This window comes from Salmo salar, chromosome 16 (genome assembly GCF_965601325.2).
Source record: "Salmo salar chromosome 16, fSalSal1, whole genome shotgun sequence".
Classification (NCBI taxonomy): Eukaryota; Metazoa; Chordata; class Actinopteri; order Salmoniformes; family Salmonidae; genus Salmo; species Salmo salar.
Window position 1 is genome coordinate 60,076,717 of NC_138306.1, and position 17,758 is coordinate 60,094,474.

The 17,758-nt window shown below is 45.6% G+C and overlaps 1 protein-coding gene across 1 annotated transcript in view; it reads right to left on the reverse strand.

Moving 5' to 3' along the window:
* LOC106573835 (cytoplasmic FMR1-interacting protein 1 homolog) overlaps positions 1 to 17,758 on the reverse strand; it is a 97,085-nt gene that overhangs the window by 46,651 nt on the left and 32,676 nt on the right. Inside the window, exons 10-13 of the mRNA XM_045697505.2 lie at positions 16,384 to 16,475; positions 15,289 to 15,406; positions 11,536 to 11,658; positions 4,841 to 4,966 (exon numbers count right to left, since the gene is read on the reverse strand). Coding sequence (XP_045553461.1) covers positions 4,841 to 4,966; positions 11,536 to 11,658; positions 15,289 to 15,406; positions 16,384 to 16,475 — 459 coding nt within the window. The remainder of the gene's footprint in view (positions 1 to 4,840; positions 4,967 to 11,535; positions 11,659 to 15,288; positions 15,407 to 16,383; positions 16,476 to 17,758) is intronic.

Here is a 17,758-nt window from a genome sequence, read left to right on the forward strand (position 1 = left end):
GACAGGTTAATTACAGACAGGGAGGGAAGGAACACACCTAGAGACAGGTTAATTAGAGACAGGTTAATTAGAGACAGGTTAATTACAGACAGGGAGGGAAGGAACACACCTAGAGACAGGTTAATTAGAGACAGGGAGGGAGGGAACACACCTAGAGACAGGTTAATTAGAGACAGGTTAATTAGAGACAGGTTAATTACAGACAGGGAGGGAAGGAACACACCTAGAGACAGGTTAATTATAGACAGGGAGGGAACAAACCTAGAGACAGGTTAATTACAGACAGGGAGGGAACACACCTAGAGACAGGTTAATTAGAGACAGGGAGGGAACACACCTAGAGACAGGTTAATTAGAGACAGGGAGGGAGGGAACACACCTAGAGACAGGTTAATTAGAGACAGGAAGGGAAGGAACACACCTAGAGACAGGTTAATTAGAGACAGGGAGGGAAGGAACACACCTAGAGACAGGTTAATTACAGACAGGGAGGGAACACACCTAGAGACAGGTTAATTAGAGACAGGGAGGGAACACACCTAGAGACAGGTTAATTATAGACAGGGAGGGAACACACCTAGAGACAGGTTAATTACAGACAGGGAGGGAACACACCTAGAGACAGGTTAATTAGAGACAGGTTAATTAGAGACAGGTTAATTAGAGACAGGTTAATTAGAGACAGGGAGGGAAGGAACACACCTAGAGACAGGTTAATTAGAGACAGGGAGGGAAGGAACACACCTAGAGACAGGTTAATTAGAGACAGGTTAATTAGAGACAGGTTAATTAGAGACAGGGAGGGAAGGAACACACCTAGAGACAGGTTAATTACAGACAGGGAGGGAACACACCTAGAGACAGGTTAATTAGAGACAGGGAGGGAACACACCTAGAGACAGGTTAATTATAGACAGGGAGGGAACACACCTAGAGACAGGTTAATTACAGACAGGGAGGGAACACACCTAGAGACAGGTTAATTACAGACAGGGAGGGAACACACCTAGAGACAGGTTAATTAGAGACAGGTTAATTAGAGACAGGTTAATTAGAGACAGGGAGGGAAGGAACACACCTAGAGACAGGTTAATTAGAGACAGGTTAATTAGAGACAGGTTAATTAGAGACAGGTTAATTAGAGACAGGGAGGGAACACACCTAGAGACAGGTTAATTAGAGACAGGTTAATTAGAGACAGGTTAATTAGAGACAGGTTAATTAGAGACAGGGAGGGAAGGAACACACCTAGAGACAGGTTAATTAGAGACAGGTTAATTAGAGACAGGGAGGGAAGGAACACACCTAGAGACAGGTTAATTACAGACAGGGAGGGAACACACCTAGAGACAGGTTAATTAGAGACAGGGAAGGAACACACCTAGAGACAGGTTAATTAGAGACAGGGAGGGAAGGAACACACCTAGAGACAGGTTAATTACAGACAGGGAGGGAACACACCGAGAGACAGGTTAATTACAGACAGGGAAGGAACACACCTAGAGACAGGTTAATTACAGACAGGGAGGGAAGGAACACACCTAGAGACAGGTTAATTAGAGACAGGTTAATTAGACAGGTTAATTAGAGACAGGGAGGGAAGGAACACACCTAGAGACAGGTTAATTAGAGACAGGTTAATTAGAGACAGGGAGGGAAGGAACACACCTAGAGACAGGTTAATTAGAGACAGGTTAATTAGAGACAGGGAGGGAAGGAACACACCTAGAGACAGGTTAATTAGAGACAGGTTAATTAGAGACAGGGAGGGAAGGAACACACCTAGAGACAGGTTAATTAGAGACAGGTTAATTAGAGACAGGTTAATTAGAGACAGGGAGGGAAGGAACACACCTAGAGACAGGTTAATTAGAGACAGGGAGGGAGGGAACACACCTAGAGACAGGTTAATTAGAGACAGGTTAATTAGAGGCAGGGAGGGAAGGAACACACCTAGAGACAGGTTAATTAGAGACAGGTTAATTAGAGACAGGTTAATTAGAGACAGGGAGGGAAGGAACACACCTAGAGACAGGTTAATTAGAGACAGGGAGGGAAGGAACACACCTAGAGACAGGTTAATTAGAGACAGGTTAATTAGAGACAGGTTAATTAGAGACAGGGAGGGAGGGAACACACCTAGAGACAGGTTAATTAGAGACAGGTTAATTAGAGACAGGTTAATTAGAGACAGGGAGGGAGGGAACACACCTAGAGACAGGTTAATTAGAGACAGGTTCATTAGAGACAGGTTAATTAGAGACAGGTTAATTACAGACAGGGAGGGAAGGAACACACCTAGAGACAGGTTAATTAGAGACAGGTTAATTAGAGACAGGTTAATTACAGACAGGGAGGGAAGGAACACACCTAGAGACAGGTTAATTAGAGACAGGGAGGGAGGGAACACACCTAGAGACAGGTTAATTAGAGACAGGTTAATTAGAGACAGGTTAATTACAGACAGGGAGGGAAGGAACACACCTAGAGACAGGTTAATTATAGACAGGGAGGGAACAAACCTAGAGACAGGTTAATTACAGACAGGGAGGGAACACACCTAGAGACAGGTTAATTAGAGACAGGGAGGGAACACACCTAGAGACAGGTTAATTAGAGACAGGGAGGGAGGGAACACACCTAGAGACAGGTTAATTAGAGACAGGAAGGGAACACACCTAGAGACAGGTTAATTAGAGACAGGTTAATTAGAGGCAGGGAGGGAAGGAACACACCTAGAGACAGGTTAATTAGAGACAGGTTAATTAGAGACAGGGAGGGAAGGAACACACCTAGAGACAGGTTAATTAGAGACAGGGAGGGAAGGAACACACCTAGAGACAGGTTAATTACAGACAGGGAGGGAACACACCTAGAGACAGGTTAATTAGAGACAGGGAGGGAACACACCTAGAGACAGGTTAATTATAGACAGGGAGGGAACACACCTAGAGACAGGTTAATTACAGACAGGGAGGGAACACACCTAGAGACAGGTTAATTAGAGACAGGTTAATTAGAGACAGGTTAATTAGAGACAGGTTAATTAGAGACAGGGAGGGAAGGAACACACCTAGAGACAGGTTAATTAGAGACAGGGAGGGAAGGAACACACCTAGAGACAGGTTAATTAGAGACAGGTTAATTAGAGACAGGTTAATTAGAGACAGGGAGGGAAGGAACACACCTAGAGACAGGTTAATTACAGACAGGGAGGGAACACACCTAGAGACAGGTTAATTAGAGACAGGGAGGGAACACACCTAGAGACAGGTTAATTATAGACAGGGAGGGAACACACCTAGAGACAGGTTAATTACAGACAGGGAGGGAACACACCTAGAGACAGGTTAATTACAGACAGGGAGGGAACACACCTAGAGACAGGTTAATTAGAGACAGGTTAATTAGAGACAGGTTAATTAGAGACAGGGAGGGAAGGAACACACCTAGAGACAGGTTAATTAGAGACAGGTTAATTAGAGACAGGTTAATTAGAGACAGGTTAATTAGAGACAGGGAGGGAACACACCTAGAGACAGGTTAATTAGAGACAGGTTAATTAGAGACAGGTTAATTAGAGACAGGTTAATTAGAGACAGGGAGGGAAGGAACACACCTAGAGACAGGTTAATTAGAGACAGGTTAATTAGAGACAGGGAGGGAAGGAACACACCTAGAGACAGGTTAATTACAGACAGGGAGGGAACACACCTAGAGACAGGTTAATTAGAGACAGGGAAGGAACACACCTAGAGACAGGTTAATTAGAGACAGGGAGGGAAGGAACACACCTAGAGACAGGTTAATTACAGACAGGGAGGGAACACACCGAGAGACAGGTTAATTACAGACAGGGAGGGAACACACCTAGAGACAGGTTAATTAGAGACAGGTTAATTAGAGACAGGTTAATTAGAGACAGGTTAATTAGAGACAGGGAGGGAAGGAACACACCTAGAGACAGGTTAATTAGAGACAGGTTAATTAGAGACAGGGAGGGAAGGAACACACCTAGAGACAGGTTAATTACAGACAGGGAGGGAACACACCTAGAGACAGGTTAATTAGAGACAGGGAGGGAACACACCTAGAGACAGGTTAATTAGAGACAGGGAGGGAAGGAACACACCTAGAGACAGGTTAATTAGAGACAGGGAGGGAAGGAACACACCTAGAGACAGGTTAATTAGAGACAGGGAGGGAACACACCTAGAGACAGGTTAATTATAGACAGGGAGGGAACACACCTAGAGACAGGTTAATTACAGACAGGGAGGGAACACACCTAGAGACAGGTTAATTAGAGACAGGGAGGGAACACACCTAGAGACAGGTTAATTATAGACAGGGAGGGAACACACCTAGAGACAGGTTAATTACAGACAGGGAGGGAACACACCTAGAGACAGGTTAATTAGAGACAGGTTAATTAGAGACAGGTTAATTAGAGACAGGGAGGGAAGGAACACACCTAGAGACAGGTTAATTAGAGACAGGTTAATTAGAGACAGGTTAATTACAGACAGGTTAATTACAGACAGGGAGGGAGGGAACACACCTAGAGACAGGTTAATTAGAGACAGGTTAATTAGAGACAGGTTAATTACAGACAGGGAGGGAAGGAACACACCTTTATAAAGCCTTTCTTACATCACAAATCAATCAACTTAGAGTTAGAGATGATTTGTGCCGTCTCGCCAACTCCTATGGAAGTCCTAGGACCACAGGAGCGACCAGGCTAGGTAATGACCAGAACAGCACAAACAGATATGGGACCAGCCTAGGGTGATTGGCCAACAGACAGATGGGGAAACGGGGAAAAGGTAGTAAAACTGACCTCGACCAGGGCGAACTTCTCCTCGATGCTGTAGTTGTATCGTGTAGCGCGTTCGTACTCCTCCGCGTTGTCAGGACACTCCTTGTTCGAGTACTTATCCGTTGGATGAACCAGCTTCCACGAGTACTGCAGGAGGAAGAAGAGTTGTCTTCATCATCATCAACATTATAAAATCAAATTTAAAAAAAAAAGTTGTCACATGCACCGAATACAAAGTGAAATGCTGAATACAACAGGTGTAGTAGACCTTACAGTGAAATGCTGAATACAACAGGTGTAGTAGACCTTACAGTGAAATGCTGAATACAACAGGTGTAGTAGACCTTACAGTGAAATGCTGAATACAACAGGTGTAGTAGACCTTACAGTGAAATGCTGAATACAACAGGTGTAGTAGACCTCACAGTGAAATGCTGAATACAACAGGTGTAGTAGACCTCACAGTGAAATGCTGAATACAACAGGTGTAGTAGACCTTACAGTGAAATGCTGAATACAACAGGTGTAGTAGACCTCACAGTGAAATGCTGAATACAACAGGAATAGTAGACCTCACAGTGAAATGCTGAATACAACAGGTGTAGTAGACCTCACAGTGAAATGCTGAATACAACAGGTGTAGACCTCACAGTGAAATGCTGAATACAACAGGTGTAGTAGACCTTACAGTGAAATGCTGAATACAACAGGTGTAGTAGACCTTACAGTGAAATGCTGAATACAACAGGTGTAGTAGACCTTACAGTGAAATGCTGAATACAACAGGTGTAGTAGACCTTACAGTGAAATGCTGAATACAACAGGTGTAGTAGACCTCACAGTGAAATGCTGAATACAACAGGTGTAGTAGACCTCACAGTGAAATGCTGAATACAACAGGTGTAGTAGACCTCACAGTGAAATGCTGAATACAACAGGTGTAGTAGACCTCACAGTGAAATGCTGAATACAACAGGTGTAGACCTTACAGTGAAATGCTGAATACAACCGGTGTAGACCTCACAGTGAAATGCTGAATACAACAGGTGTAGACCTCACAGTGAAATGCTGAATACAACAGGTGTAGTAGACCTCACAGTGAAATGCTGAATACAACAGGTGTAGACCTCACAGTGAAATGCTGAATACAACAGGTGTAGACCTCACAGTGAAATGCTGAATACAACAGGTGTAGTAGACCTCACAGTGAAATGCTGAATACAACAGGTGTAGTAGACCTCACAGTGAAATGCTGAATACAACAGGTGTAGTAGACCTCACAGTGAAATGCTGAATACAACAGGTGTAGTAGACCTTACAGTGAAATGCTGAATACAACAGGTGTAGTAGACCTTACAGTGAAATGCTGAATACAACAGGTGTAGTAGACCTCACAGTGAAATGCTGAATACAACAGGTGTAGTAGATCTCACAGTGAAATGCTGAATACAACAGGTGTAGTAGACCTCACAGTGAAATGCTGAATACAACAGGTGTAGTAGACCTCACAGTGAAATGCTGAATACAACAGGTGTAGTAGACCTCACAGTGAAATGCTGAATACAACAGGTGTAGTAGACCTTACAGTGAAATGCTGAATACAACAGGTGTAGTAGACCTCACAGTGAAATGCTGAATACAACAGGTGTAGTAGACCTCACAGTGAAATGCTGAATACAACAGGTGTAGTAGACCTCACAGTGAAATGCTGAATACAACAGGTGTAGTAGACCTTACAGTGAAATGCTGAATACAACAGGTGTAGTAGACCTCACAGTGAAATGCTGAATACAACAGGTGTAGTAGACCTCACAGTGAAATGCTGAATACAACAGGTGTAGTAGACCTTACAGTGAAATGCTGAATACAACAGGTGTAGTAGACCTTACAGTGAAATGCTGAATACAACAGGTGTAGTAGACCTTACAGTGAAATGCTGAATACAACAGGTGTAGTAGACCTCACAGTGAAATGCTGAATACAACAGGTGTAGTAGACCTCACAGTGAAATGCTGAATACAACAGGTGTAGTAGACCTCACAGTGAAATGCTGAATACAACAGGTGTAGACCTTACAGTGAAATGCTGAATACAACCGGTGTAGACCTCACAGTGAAATGCTGAATACAACAGGTGTAGACCTCACAGTGAAATGCTGAATACAACAGGTGTAGTAGACCTCACAGTGAAATGCTGAATACAACAGGTGTAGACCTCACAGTGAAATGCTGAATACAACAGGTGTAGACCTCACAGTGAAATGCTGAATACAACAGGTGTAGTAGACCTCACAGTGAAATGCTGAATACAACAGGTGTAGTAGACCTCACAGTGAAATGCTGAATACAACAGGTGTAGTAGACCTTACAGTGAAATGCTGAATACAACAGGTGTAGTAGACCTTACAGTGAAATGCTGAATACAACAGGTGTAGTAGACCTCACAGTGAAATGCTGAATACAACAGGTGTAGTAGATCTCACAGTGAAATGCTGAATACAACAGGTGTAGTAGACCTCACAGTGAAATGCTGAATACAACAGGTGTAGTAGACCTCACAGTGAAATGCTGAATACAACAGGTGTAGTAGACCTCACAGTGAAATGCTGAATACAACAGGTGTAGTAGACCTTACAGTGAAATGCTGAATACAACAGGTGTAGTAGACCTTACAGTGAAATGCTGAATACAACAGGTGTAGTAGACCTCACAGTGAAATGCTGAATACAACAGGTGTAGTAGACCTCACAGTGAAATGCTGAATACAACAGGTGTAGTAGACCTTACAGTGAAATGCTGAATACAACAGGTGTAGTAGACCTCACAGTGAAATGCTGAATACAACAGGTGTAGTAGACCTCACAGTGAAATGCTGAATACAACAGGTGTAGTAGACCTTACAGTGAAATGCTGAATACAACAGGTGTAGTAGACCTCACAGTGAAATGCTGAATACAACAGGTGTAGTAGACCTCACAGTGAAATGCTGAATACAACAGGTGTAGTAGACCTCACAGTGAAATGCTGAATACAACAGGTGTAGTAGACCTCACAGTGAAATGCTGAATACAACAGGTGTAGTAGACCTCACAGTGAAATGCTGAATACAACAGGTGTAGTAGACCTCACAGTGAAATGCTGAATACAACAGGTGTAGTAGACCTCACAGTGAAATGCTGAATACAACAGGTGTAGTAGACCTCATAGTGAAATGCTGAATACAACAGGTGTAGTAGACCTCACAGTGAAATGCTGAATACAATTACAGCCCTTATTAACCAACAATACAGTTTTAAGAAAAAACAAACAACAGCAAAAAGTAAGAGATAAGAATAACAAATAATGAAAGAGCCGCAGTAAATAAGCATCAGCTGTCAGAGCAGCTCACAGATCACTGCACCTGTACACAGCCCATCTATCTACCTCATCCCCATACTGTATTTATTTATTTATCTTGCTCCTTTGCACCCCAGTATCTCTACTTGCACATTCATCTTCTGCACATCTATCACTCCTGTGTTTAATTGTTATATTGTAATTACTTCGCCACCATGGCCTATTTATTGACTTGACTCCCTTATCTTACCTCATTTCCACTCACTGTATATAGACTTTTTGTTTTCTGTTTTTTCTACTGTATTATTGACTGTATGTTTTGTTTATTCCACGTGTAACTCCGTGCTGTTGTATGCGTCTAATTGCTATGCTTTATCTTGGCCAGATCGCAGTTGTTCTCAACTGGCCTACCTGGTTAAATAAAGGTTCCCCTATGGTGGTCTATACCGATCATCACCCTCTCGTTTTCCTGCAAAAGTCGAGCTCCACAAACCGCCGACTCCTTCGCTGGAGTCTCATATTGCCGATGTGTCCCCTTGAAATCAGACATGTCTGTGGTGAGGAGGAGATGATTGTGGACTACAGGAAAAGGAGGACCGAGCACACCCCCATTCTCAAGCACATCTTCTACCCCCAAGCCGTAAGACTCCAGCCACCCAAGTCATAGACTGTTCTCTCTGCTACCGCACGGCAAGCGGTACCGGAGCGCCAAGTCTAGGTCCAAGAAGCTTCTAAACAGGCTGCCGCTGAAGACTCTGGGCTGCAGTCCGTCTCAGGAGGTTCCGGGCTGCAGTCCGTCTCAGGAGGTTCCGGGCTGCAGTCCGTCTCAGGAGGTTCCGGGCTGCAGTCCGTCTCAGGAGGTTCCGGACTGGGGACCGTCGCTACAGGCTCCATGCCATGGATCATCACTGGAGGCTCCGGGCCATGGATCATCACTGGATCGTACGTGGAGCCGGAACAGGTCTCACCGGACTAGGGAACGTCGCTGGAGGCTCCGGGCCATGGATCATCACTGGAGGCTCCGGGCCATGGATCATCCCTACAGGCTCCGGGCCATGGATCATCACTGGAGGCTTCGTACGTGGAGCCGAAATAGGTCTCACCGGACTAGGAACATCGCTGGAGACTCTGGACTGGGGAACGTCGCTGAGAGTTCTGGACTAGGGAATGTCGCTGGAGGCCGGGTGCGCAGAGCAGGCACAGGGTATACTGGGCCTTGGAGGCGCACTGGAGGTCTGGAGCTTATGACTGGCACAACCCGTCCTGGCTGGATACTTCCTTCAGTCCGGCAAGGGCGGGTCGCTGGCACTGGACGAACTGGGCTGTGCAGGCCCACTGGCGACACAGTGCGTAGCGCCGGCGCAGGATATCCTGGACCGAGAAGGCGCACTGGAGACCAGGAGCGCTGAGCTGGCACAATCCTTCCTGGCTGGATGCCAACTCTAGCATGGCAACTGCGGAGCGCAGGCACAGAGCGCACCGGGCTGTAAATGCGAACTGGCGACACCGTGCGAATCACCGCATAACACGGTACTTGACCAGTCCTACTTTCCCCATGGCTCAGGTCTCCACCCTGACTCTGCCAATCACCCCGTGTGCCCCCCCCAAAAATTGTTTTTTGGGGGTGCCTCTCGTGCTTCTGTCGATGTTGATTCTCCTCGGTCCAGCTCGTCCTCCCGGCACGCTGCTTGGCCTTCTTGTGGTGGGTAATTCTGTCACGTTCACTGTCCTCAAACTCCCTGTCACAGATCAGCCAAGGCGCAGCGGGCCGGAAATTCCACATACTTTATTAGTGAAACCGAACGAAACAAAGAAACAGGTAAAACAGAAACGAACGTGACGCAACTGAGGCGCGCGCACAGAACACTCACAGAAAGAATATAATTACCCACAACTGAAGGAGGGAAAAAGGCTGCCTAAGTATGGTTCCCAATCAGAGACAACGATAGACAGCTGCCTCTGATTGGAAACCATACTCGGCTCAACACAAAGAAATAGAAAACATAGAAATGAACATAGAAATACAAAATCTAGAATGCCCACCCAAATCACACCCTGACCTAAACAAATGGTGTTTAAAGACCTTGAGGAGAGACTGTGGGCAATAGGGAAGACAATAAGAAAGATTATGAATATACTGACAAGATGTCTCTGCGCCCTAAAAATGGGAGTGGTCGTCCACAAAGCAGCATGGAAGGCTGTCTAGCTCTCGCCTATCCTTTCTTTGGATTGGTGGATACCTCATTATTGCAATCCTTTTTTGAATATTCTTCAATGAGGGTTGTTGACATCAATCGCCTGTATTCATTGGAGAGAGATGCTATGCTACTAGCCTCATGTCATGAATATGCATAGCCATCAAGATAACTCCGGGATGTCACGTGTCCCACTTACTGTATATCAATACACTCGTAACAACTTAAGATTTCCAAAACTTGTATTCAATCAAATAAACCTCATGTAGCAAATAAGCCATTCAGTTTGTTTGGCCAAATTCGACACTCTCTCATAGTCCTCCAAACCAAAAAAACTCCTCGCTTGGTGGGCGAAACAAGGGAGACAGATTTTGGGCCTCTCTCTTCCTCTTCCTCTTCCTCTCTGACAGTAGTCACAGTGTGAACTGGGATGAGATTGGGAGAGAAATCAGTTTGCCCACCCTGATAGTAAGTCTCTGGCAGGTGTCTGTCTGTGAGGGTCCTCTCCACTATAGTCTTTGTCGTCAAAGGCACCATGACTTGTTAGGGATGTAGGACGTTCGCCACTTCCATGAAGTGTGTTGGTTAGGGTTTGATCTGATTTATTAAGATCCCCATTAGCCGACGCCAACTGCGACAGCTAGTCTTTCTGGGGTCCGACACATAACGAAAAATACATTATAGATAAAACCCCAAGTAATTTAGTCTCCTCAACTTGTTCAACAGCCACATCCTTCATTACCAGATTCAGCTGAGGTCTAGAACTTAGGGAATGATTTGTACCAAATACAATGCTCTTAGTTTTAGAGATGTTCAGGACCAGTTTATTACTGGCCACCCATTTCAAAACAGACTGCAACTCTTTGTTAAGGGTTTCAGTGACTTCATTAGCTGTGGTTGCTGATGCGAATATGGTTGAATAATCAGCATAAATGGACACACATGCTTTGTTTAATGCCAGTGGTTGCAGGTCATTGGTGAAAAGAGTAGAGGGCCTAGAGAGCTGCCCTGCGGAACACCACACTTTACATGTTTGACATTAGAGAAGCTTCCATTAAAGAAAACCCTTTGAGTTCTATTAGATAGACAGCTCTGAATCCACAATATGGCAGAGGTTGAAAAGCCATAACACAAACGTTCTCTAAACAACAGGTTATGGTCAGGGTTAAGGTTAGAGGTCACTCACCACTTCCATGACGTGTGCGCTCCACTGGGACAGTAGCTGCATCCCCTGCAGAGCCAGGTCAAACAGCTTCCTGTACTCATGGTCTGTCTTGTGGGCCTCCTGACGACCGGAGCCTGTCACCACCTAGAGAGAGAGAGACACCTTTATTAGGACATAACAGGCCCTGGTCTCCACCTAGAGAGAGACACCTTTATTAGGACATAACAGGCCCTGGTCTCCACCTAGAGAGAGACACCTTTATTAGGACATAACAGGTTAACAGACCCTGGTCTCCACCTAGAGAGAGACACCTTTATTAGGACATAACAGGCCCTGGTCTCCACCTAGAGAGAGACACCTTTATTAGGACATAACAGGTTAACAGGCCCTGGTCTCCACCTAGAGAAAGACACCTTTATTAGGACATAACAGGCCCTGGTCTCCACCTAGAGAGAGACACCTTTATTAGGACATAACAGGCCCTGGTCTCCACCTAGAGAGAGACACCTTTATTAGGACATAACAGGCCCTGGTCTCCACCTAGAGAGAGACACCTTTATTAGGACATAACAGGCCCTGGTCTCCACCTAGAGAGAGACACCTTTATTAGGACATAACGGGTTAATTAACCATAACCCTTCACATTAGGCTTGGGCGGTATACTGTATGCAGGGGTATTCTGAAATTCACACGGTATGATTTTCAATACTGTCAACAGCCCATGTTTTGTGTCTTTTATTGGGGGGGGGGGGCCTAAAGCTCATGGCCCCCTTGCCTCATAGTGCTACACCCCTGCTTATAACTTTAAGTTACTATCTAAGATGTACCAAATAAAATATCTCCAGTTCGGGGCTCCAGCATAAAGTGTTGGTTTCATGTTCCATGAGCTGAGATAAAAGATACCAACAACAACAAAAATCCATACGCACAAAAAGTATATTTCTCTAAAATGTTGTGCACAAATTTGTATTTCATCCCTGTCAGTGAGCATTTCTCCTTTGCTAAAATAATCCATCCACTTGACAGGTGTGGCCTATCAAGAAGCTGATTAAACAGCATGATCATTACACAGGTGCACCTTGTGCTGGGGACAATAAAAAGGCCGCTCTAAAATGTGCAGTTTTGTCACAAGTTTTGAGGGAGCGCGGAATTGGCATGCTGACTGCAGGAATGTCCACCAGAGATGTTGCCAAAGAATTGAATGTTCATTTATCTACCATAAGCCGCCTCCAATGTCGTTTTAGAGAATTTGGCAGTACGTCCAACTGGCCTCACAACCGCAGGCCACATGTATGGGGTCGTCTGTGGGCCGGCAGTTTGCTGATGTCAACAATGTGAACAGAGGTTGCGTGGGGTTATCGTATGGGCAGGCATAAGCTGCGGCCAATGAACACAATTGCATTTTATCATTGGCAATTTGAATGCACAGAGATACCGTGATGAGATCCTGAGGCCCGTTGTCGTGCCATTCATCCGCTGCCATCACCTCATTTACATTTTAGTCATTTAGCAGACGCTCTTATCCAGAGCGACTTACAGTAGTGAATGCATACATTTCATACATTTAATTTAATTTCATGCATTATTTTTCTGTACTGGCCCCTCGTGGGAATCGAACCCACAACCCTGGCATTGCAAACACCATGCTGGCGTTGCAAACACCATGCTCTACCAACTGAGCCACAGGGAAGACCTCATGTTTCAACATGACAATACGCGGCGTGTTCCAGTTCCCGCCAAAATCCAGCAACTTCACACAGCCATTGAAGAGGAGGTGGGACAACATTCCACAATCAACAGCCTGATCAACTCTATGTGAAGGAGATGTGTCGCGCTTCATGAGGCAAATGGTGGTCACACCAGATACTGACTGGTTCTCTGATCCACACCACTACCTTTTATAAAGGTATCTGTGACCAACAGATGCAGATCTGTATTCCCAGTCGTGTGAAATCCATAGATTAGGACCTAATGAATTTATTTCAATTGGCTGATTTCCTCATATGAACTGACATTTTTGCATGTTGCGTATCTATTTTTGTTCAGTGTAGCTAAGATGCTTCTTGGTTAGGCTACAGCCAATCAATCCCTTCCTGGATCAAGATCCCTGCTATCTAATACCACTATATATATATTATATATATCATTACCTCCATCGATAAGAAACAATACTGTGCAGCTGTATTCATCGACCTGGCCAAGGCTTTCGACTCGGTCAATCACCGCATTCTTATCAGTGTATCAAATCAGAGGGTCTGTTGTCCGGACCTCTGGCAGTCTCTATGGGGGTGCCACAGGGTTCAATTCTCGGGCCGACTCTCTTCTCTGTATACATCAATGATGTCGCTCTTGCTGCTGGTGATTCTCTGATCCACCTCTACGCAGACGACACCATTCTGTATACTTCTGGCCCTTCTTTGGACACTGTGTTAACTAACCTCCAGAGGAGCTTCAATGCCATACAACACTCCTTCCGTGGCCTCCAACTGCTCTTAAATACAAGTAAAACTAAATGCATGCTCTTCAACCGATCGCTGCCTGCACCCGCCCGCCCGTCCAGCATCACTACTCTGGACGGTTCTAACTTAGAATATGTGGACAACTACAAATACCTAGGTGTCTGGTTAGACTGTAAACTCTCCTTCCAGACTCACATCAAACATCTCCAATCCAAAATTAAATCTAGAATCGGCTTCCTATTTCGCAACAAAGCATCCTTCACTCATGCTGCCAAACATACCCTCGTAAAACTGACTATCCTACCGATCCTTGACTTCGGCGATGTCATTTACAAAATAGCCTCCAACACTCTACTCAACAAACTGGATGCAGTCTATCACAGTGCCATCCGTTTTGTCACCAAAGCCCCATATACTACCCACCACTGCGACCTGTATGCTCTCGTTGGCTGGCCCTCGCTTCATACTCGTCGCCAAACCCACTGGCTCCAGGTCATCTATAAGTCTTTGCTAGGTAAAGCCCCACCTTACCTCAGCTCACTGGTCACCATAGCAACACCTACCCGTAGCACGCGCTCCAGCAGGTATATCTCACTGGTCACCCCCAAAGCCAACACCTCCTTTGGCTGCCTTTCCTTCCAGTTCTCTGCTGCCAATGACTGGAACGAACTGCAAAAATCTCTGAAGCTGGAGACTTATATCTCCCTCACTAGCTTTAGTTGTTAGTTGTTTTTGGCGTAGAGATTGAGACAGGGTTAGGTGTTTTTGGTGTAGAGATTGACACAGGGTTAGGTGTGTTTGGTGTAGAGATTGAGACAGGGTTTGGTGTGTTTGGTGTAGAGATTGAGACAGGGTTAGGTGTGTTTGGTGTAGAGATTGAGACAGGGTTAGGTGTGTTTGGTGTAGAGATTGAGACAGGGTTAGGTGTGTTTGGTGTAGAGATTGAGACAGGGTTAGGTGTGTTTGGTGTAGAGATTGAGACAGGGTTAGGTGTGTTTGGTGTAGAGATTGAGACAGGGTTAGGTGTGTTTGGCGTAGAGATTGAGACAGGGTTAGGTGTGTTTGGCGTAGAGATTGAGACAGGGCTAGGTGTGTTTGGCGTAGAGATTGAGACAGGGTTAGGTGTGTTTGGCGTAGAGATTGAGACAGGGTTAGGTGTGTTTGGTGTAGAGATTGAGACAGGGTTAGGTGTGTTTGGCGTAGAGATTGAGACAGGGCTAGGTGTGTTTGGCGTAGAGATTGAGACAGGGTTAGGTGTGTTTGGTGTAGAGATTGAGACAGGGTTAGGTGTGATGCTCGGTACTGGTCCACTCACCTCACTGTTACTGTAGCGAGCCAACTCAGAGATGAACCTCATGTGGTCTTCCCTGATCTGGACCATCTGCTCACAGATGTTATACTGAGGACTGCTGCCTGTTGAGGTACATGACCACCTGGGAGCGGGGAGGAGAGAGAGATGAGAGGAGGTGGATGGCGAAGAGAGAGGAGAGAGAGGAGAGATGAGGGGGAGAGAGAGCGAGCGAGAGAGAGGAGAGAGAGGAGAGGAGGGATGAGGAGGGAGAAGAGAGCGAGAGTAAAGATGAGGTGGAGGAGAGAGGATAGAGAGATGAGAGGAGAGATGAGGATAGAGAGAGGAGAGGGAGAGGAGAGGTGGAGGAGAGAGAGAGGAGAGAGAGAGGAGAGGAGAGGAGAGGAGAGGAGAGGAGAGGAGAGGAGAGGAGAGGAGAGGAGAGGAGAGGAGAGGAGAGGAGAGGAGAGGAGAGGAGAGGAGAGGAGAGGAGAGGAGAGGAGAGGAGAGATGAGGAGAGAGAGGAGAGGTGAGGAGAGAGAGAGGAGAGGTGAGGAGAGAGAGAGAGTGGAGAGGAGAGAGGGAGAGATGAGAGGTGAAGATAGAGAGGAGAGAGAGAGAGAGGAGAGATGAGGAGAGAGAGAGGAGAGGTGAGGATAGAGAGAGAGAGAGGAGAGAGGAGAGATGAGGATAGAGAGGAGAGATGAGGATAGAGAGGAGAGGTGAGGAGAGAGAGAGAGGATAGAGAGAGGAGAGAGAGAGAGAGGAGAGATGAGGAGAGGTGAGGATAGAGAGAGGAGAGAGAGAGGAGAGGTGAGGATAGAGAGAGGAGAGAGAGAGGAGAGATGAGGAGAGAGAGAGGAGAGAGAGAGAGAGGAGAGATGAGGAGAGAGAGGAGAGGTGAGGATAGAGAGAGGAGAGGTGAGGATAGAGAGAGGAGAGAGAGGAGAGGTGAGGAGAGAGAGAGGAGAGGTGAGGATAGAGAGAGGAGAGAGAGGAGAGGTGAGGAGAGAGAGAGGATAGAGAGAGGAGAGAGAGAGAGAGGAGAGAGGAGAGATGAGGAGAGGTGAGGATAGAGAGAGGAGAGAGATGAGGTGGAGGAGAGGAGGGATAAGGCCTCACCTGTTCTTGTTCTCTTCAAAGTGTGCGCTGGTCTTGATGTACCTGGACAGCTCAATCTGCATGTCACCAAACAGAGGCACCACCTGCAGTTGCTGTTGAGGACAGATACATGAAGACCAGTCAGTCAGTCAGAGCCATTTCAGATACATGAAGACCAGTCAGAGCCATTTCAGATACATGAAGACCAGTCAGAGCCATTTCAGATACATGAAGACCAGTCAGAGTCATTTCAGATACATGAAGACCAGTCAGAGCCATTTCAGATACATGAAGACCAGTCAGAGCCATTTCAGATACATGAAGACCAGTCAGAGCCATTTCAGATACATGAAGACCAGTCAGAGCCATTTCAGATACATGAAGACCAGTCAGAGTCATTTCAGATACATGAAGACCAGTGAGAGCCATTTCAGATACATGAAGACCAGTCAGAGTCATTTCAGATACATGAAGACCAGTCAGAGTCATTTCAGATACATAAAGACCAGTCAGAGTCATTTCAGATACATGAAGACCAGTCAGAGTCATTTCAGATACATGAAGACCAGTCAGAGCCATTTCAGATACATGAAGACCAGTCAGAGTCATTTCAGATACATGAAGACCAGTCAGAGCCATTTCAGATACATGAAGACCAGTCAGAGTCATTTCAGATACATGAAGACCAGTCAGAGCCATTTCAGATACATGAAGACCAGTCAGAGTCATTTCAGATACATGAAGACCAGTCAGAGCCATTTCAGATACATGAAGACCAGTCAGAGCCATTTCAGATACTTGAAGACCAGTCAGAGTCATTTCAGATACATGAAGACCAGTCAGAGTCATTTCAGATACATGAAGACCAGTCAGAGCCATTTCATATACATGAAGACCAGTCAGAGCCATTTCAGATACATGAAGACCAGTCAGAGCCATTTCAGATACATGAAGACCAGTCAGAGCCATTTCAGATACATGAAGACCAGTCAGAGTCATTTCATACCATCCCAGTATCCACGCGAAACCTTTTATTTTTGAGAGAAGTATAGTATGAATTGGCTTCTACCTTGCCCTGTAAGGGGTTGAGCGGATCAAAACCATAGCAGGAAAACGCTCCCCACAGCATAACAGAACAGCCAGAACCCTCATTTACCCAGCTGTTTCCTTTACTTCAGCAGTTACCTGCACGTACAGCGCCGCATAACGACAAACACCCACACACATACAGCAACATGTCTCAAACACCCACACACATACAGCAACATGTCTAAAACACCCACACACATACAGCAACATGTCTAAAACGCCCACACACATACAGCAACATGTCTAAAACACCCACACACATACAGCAACATGTCTCAAACACCCACACACATACAGCAACATGTCT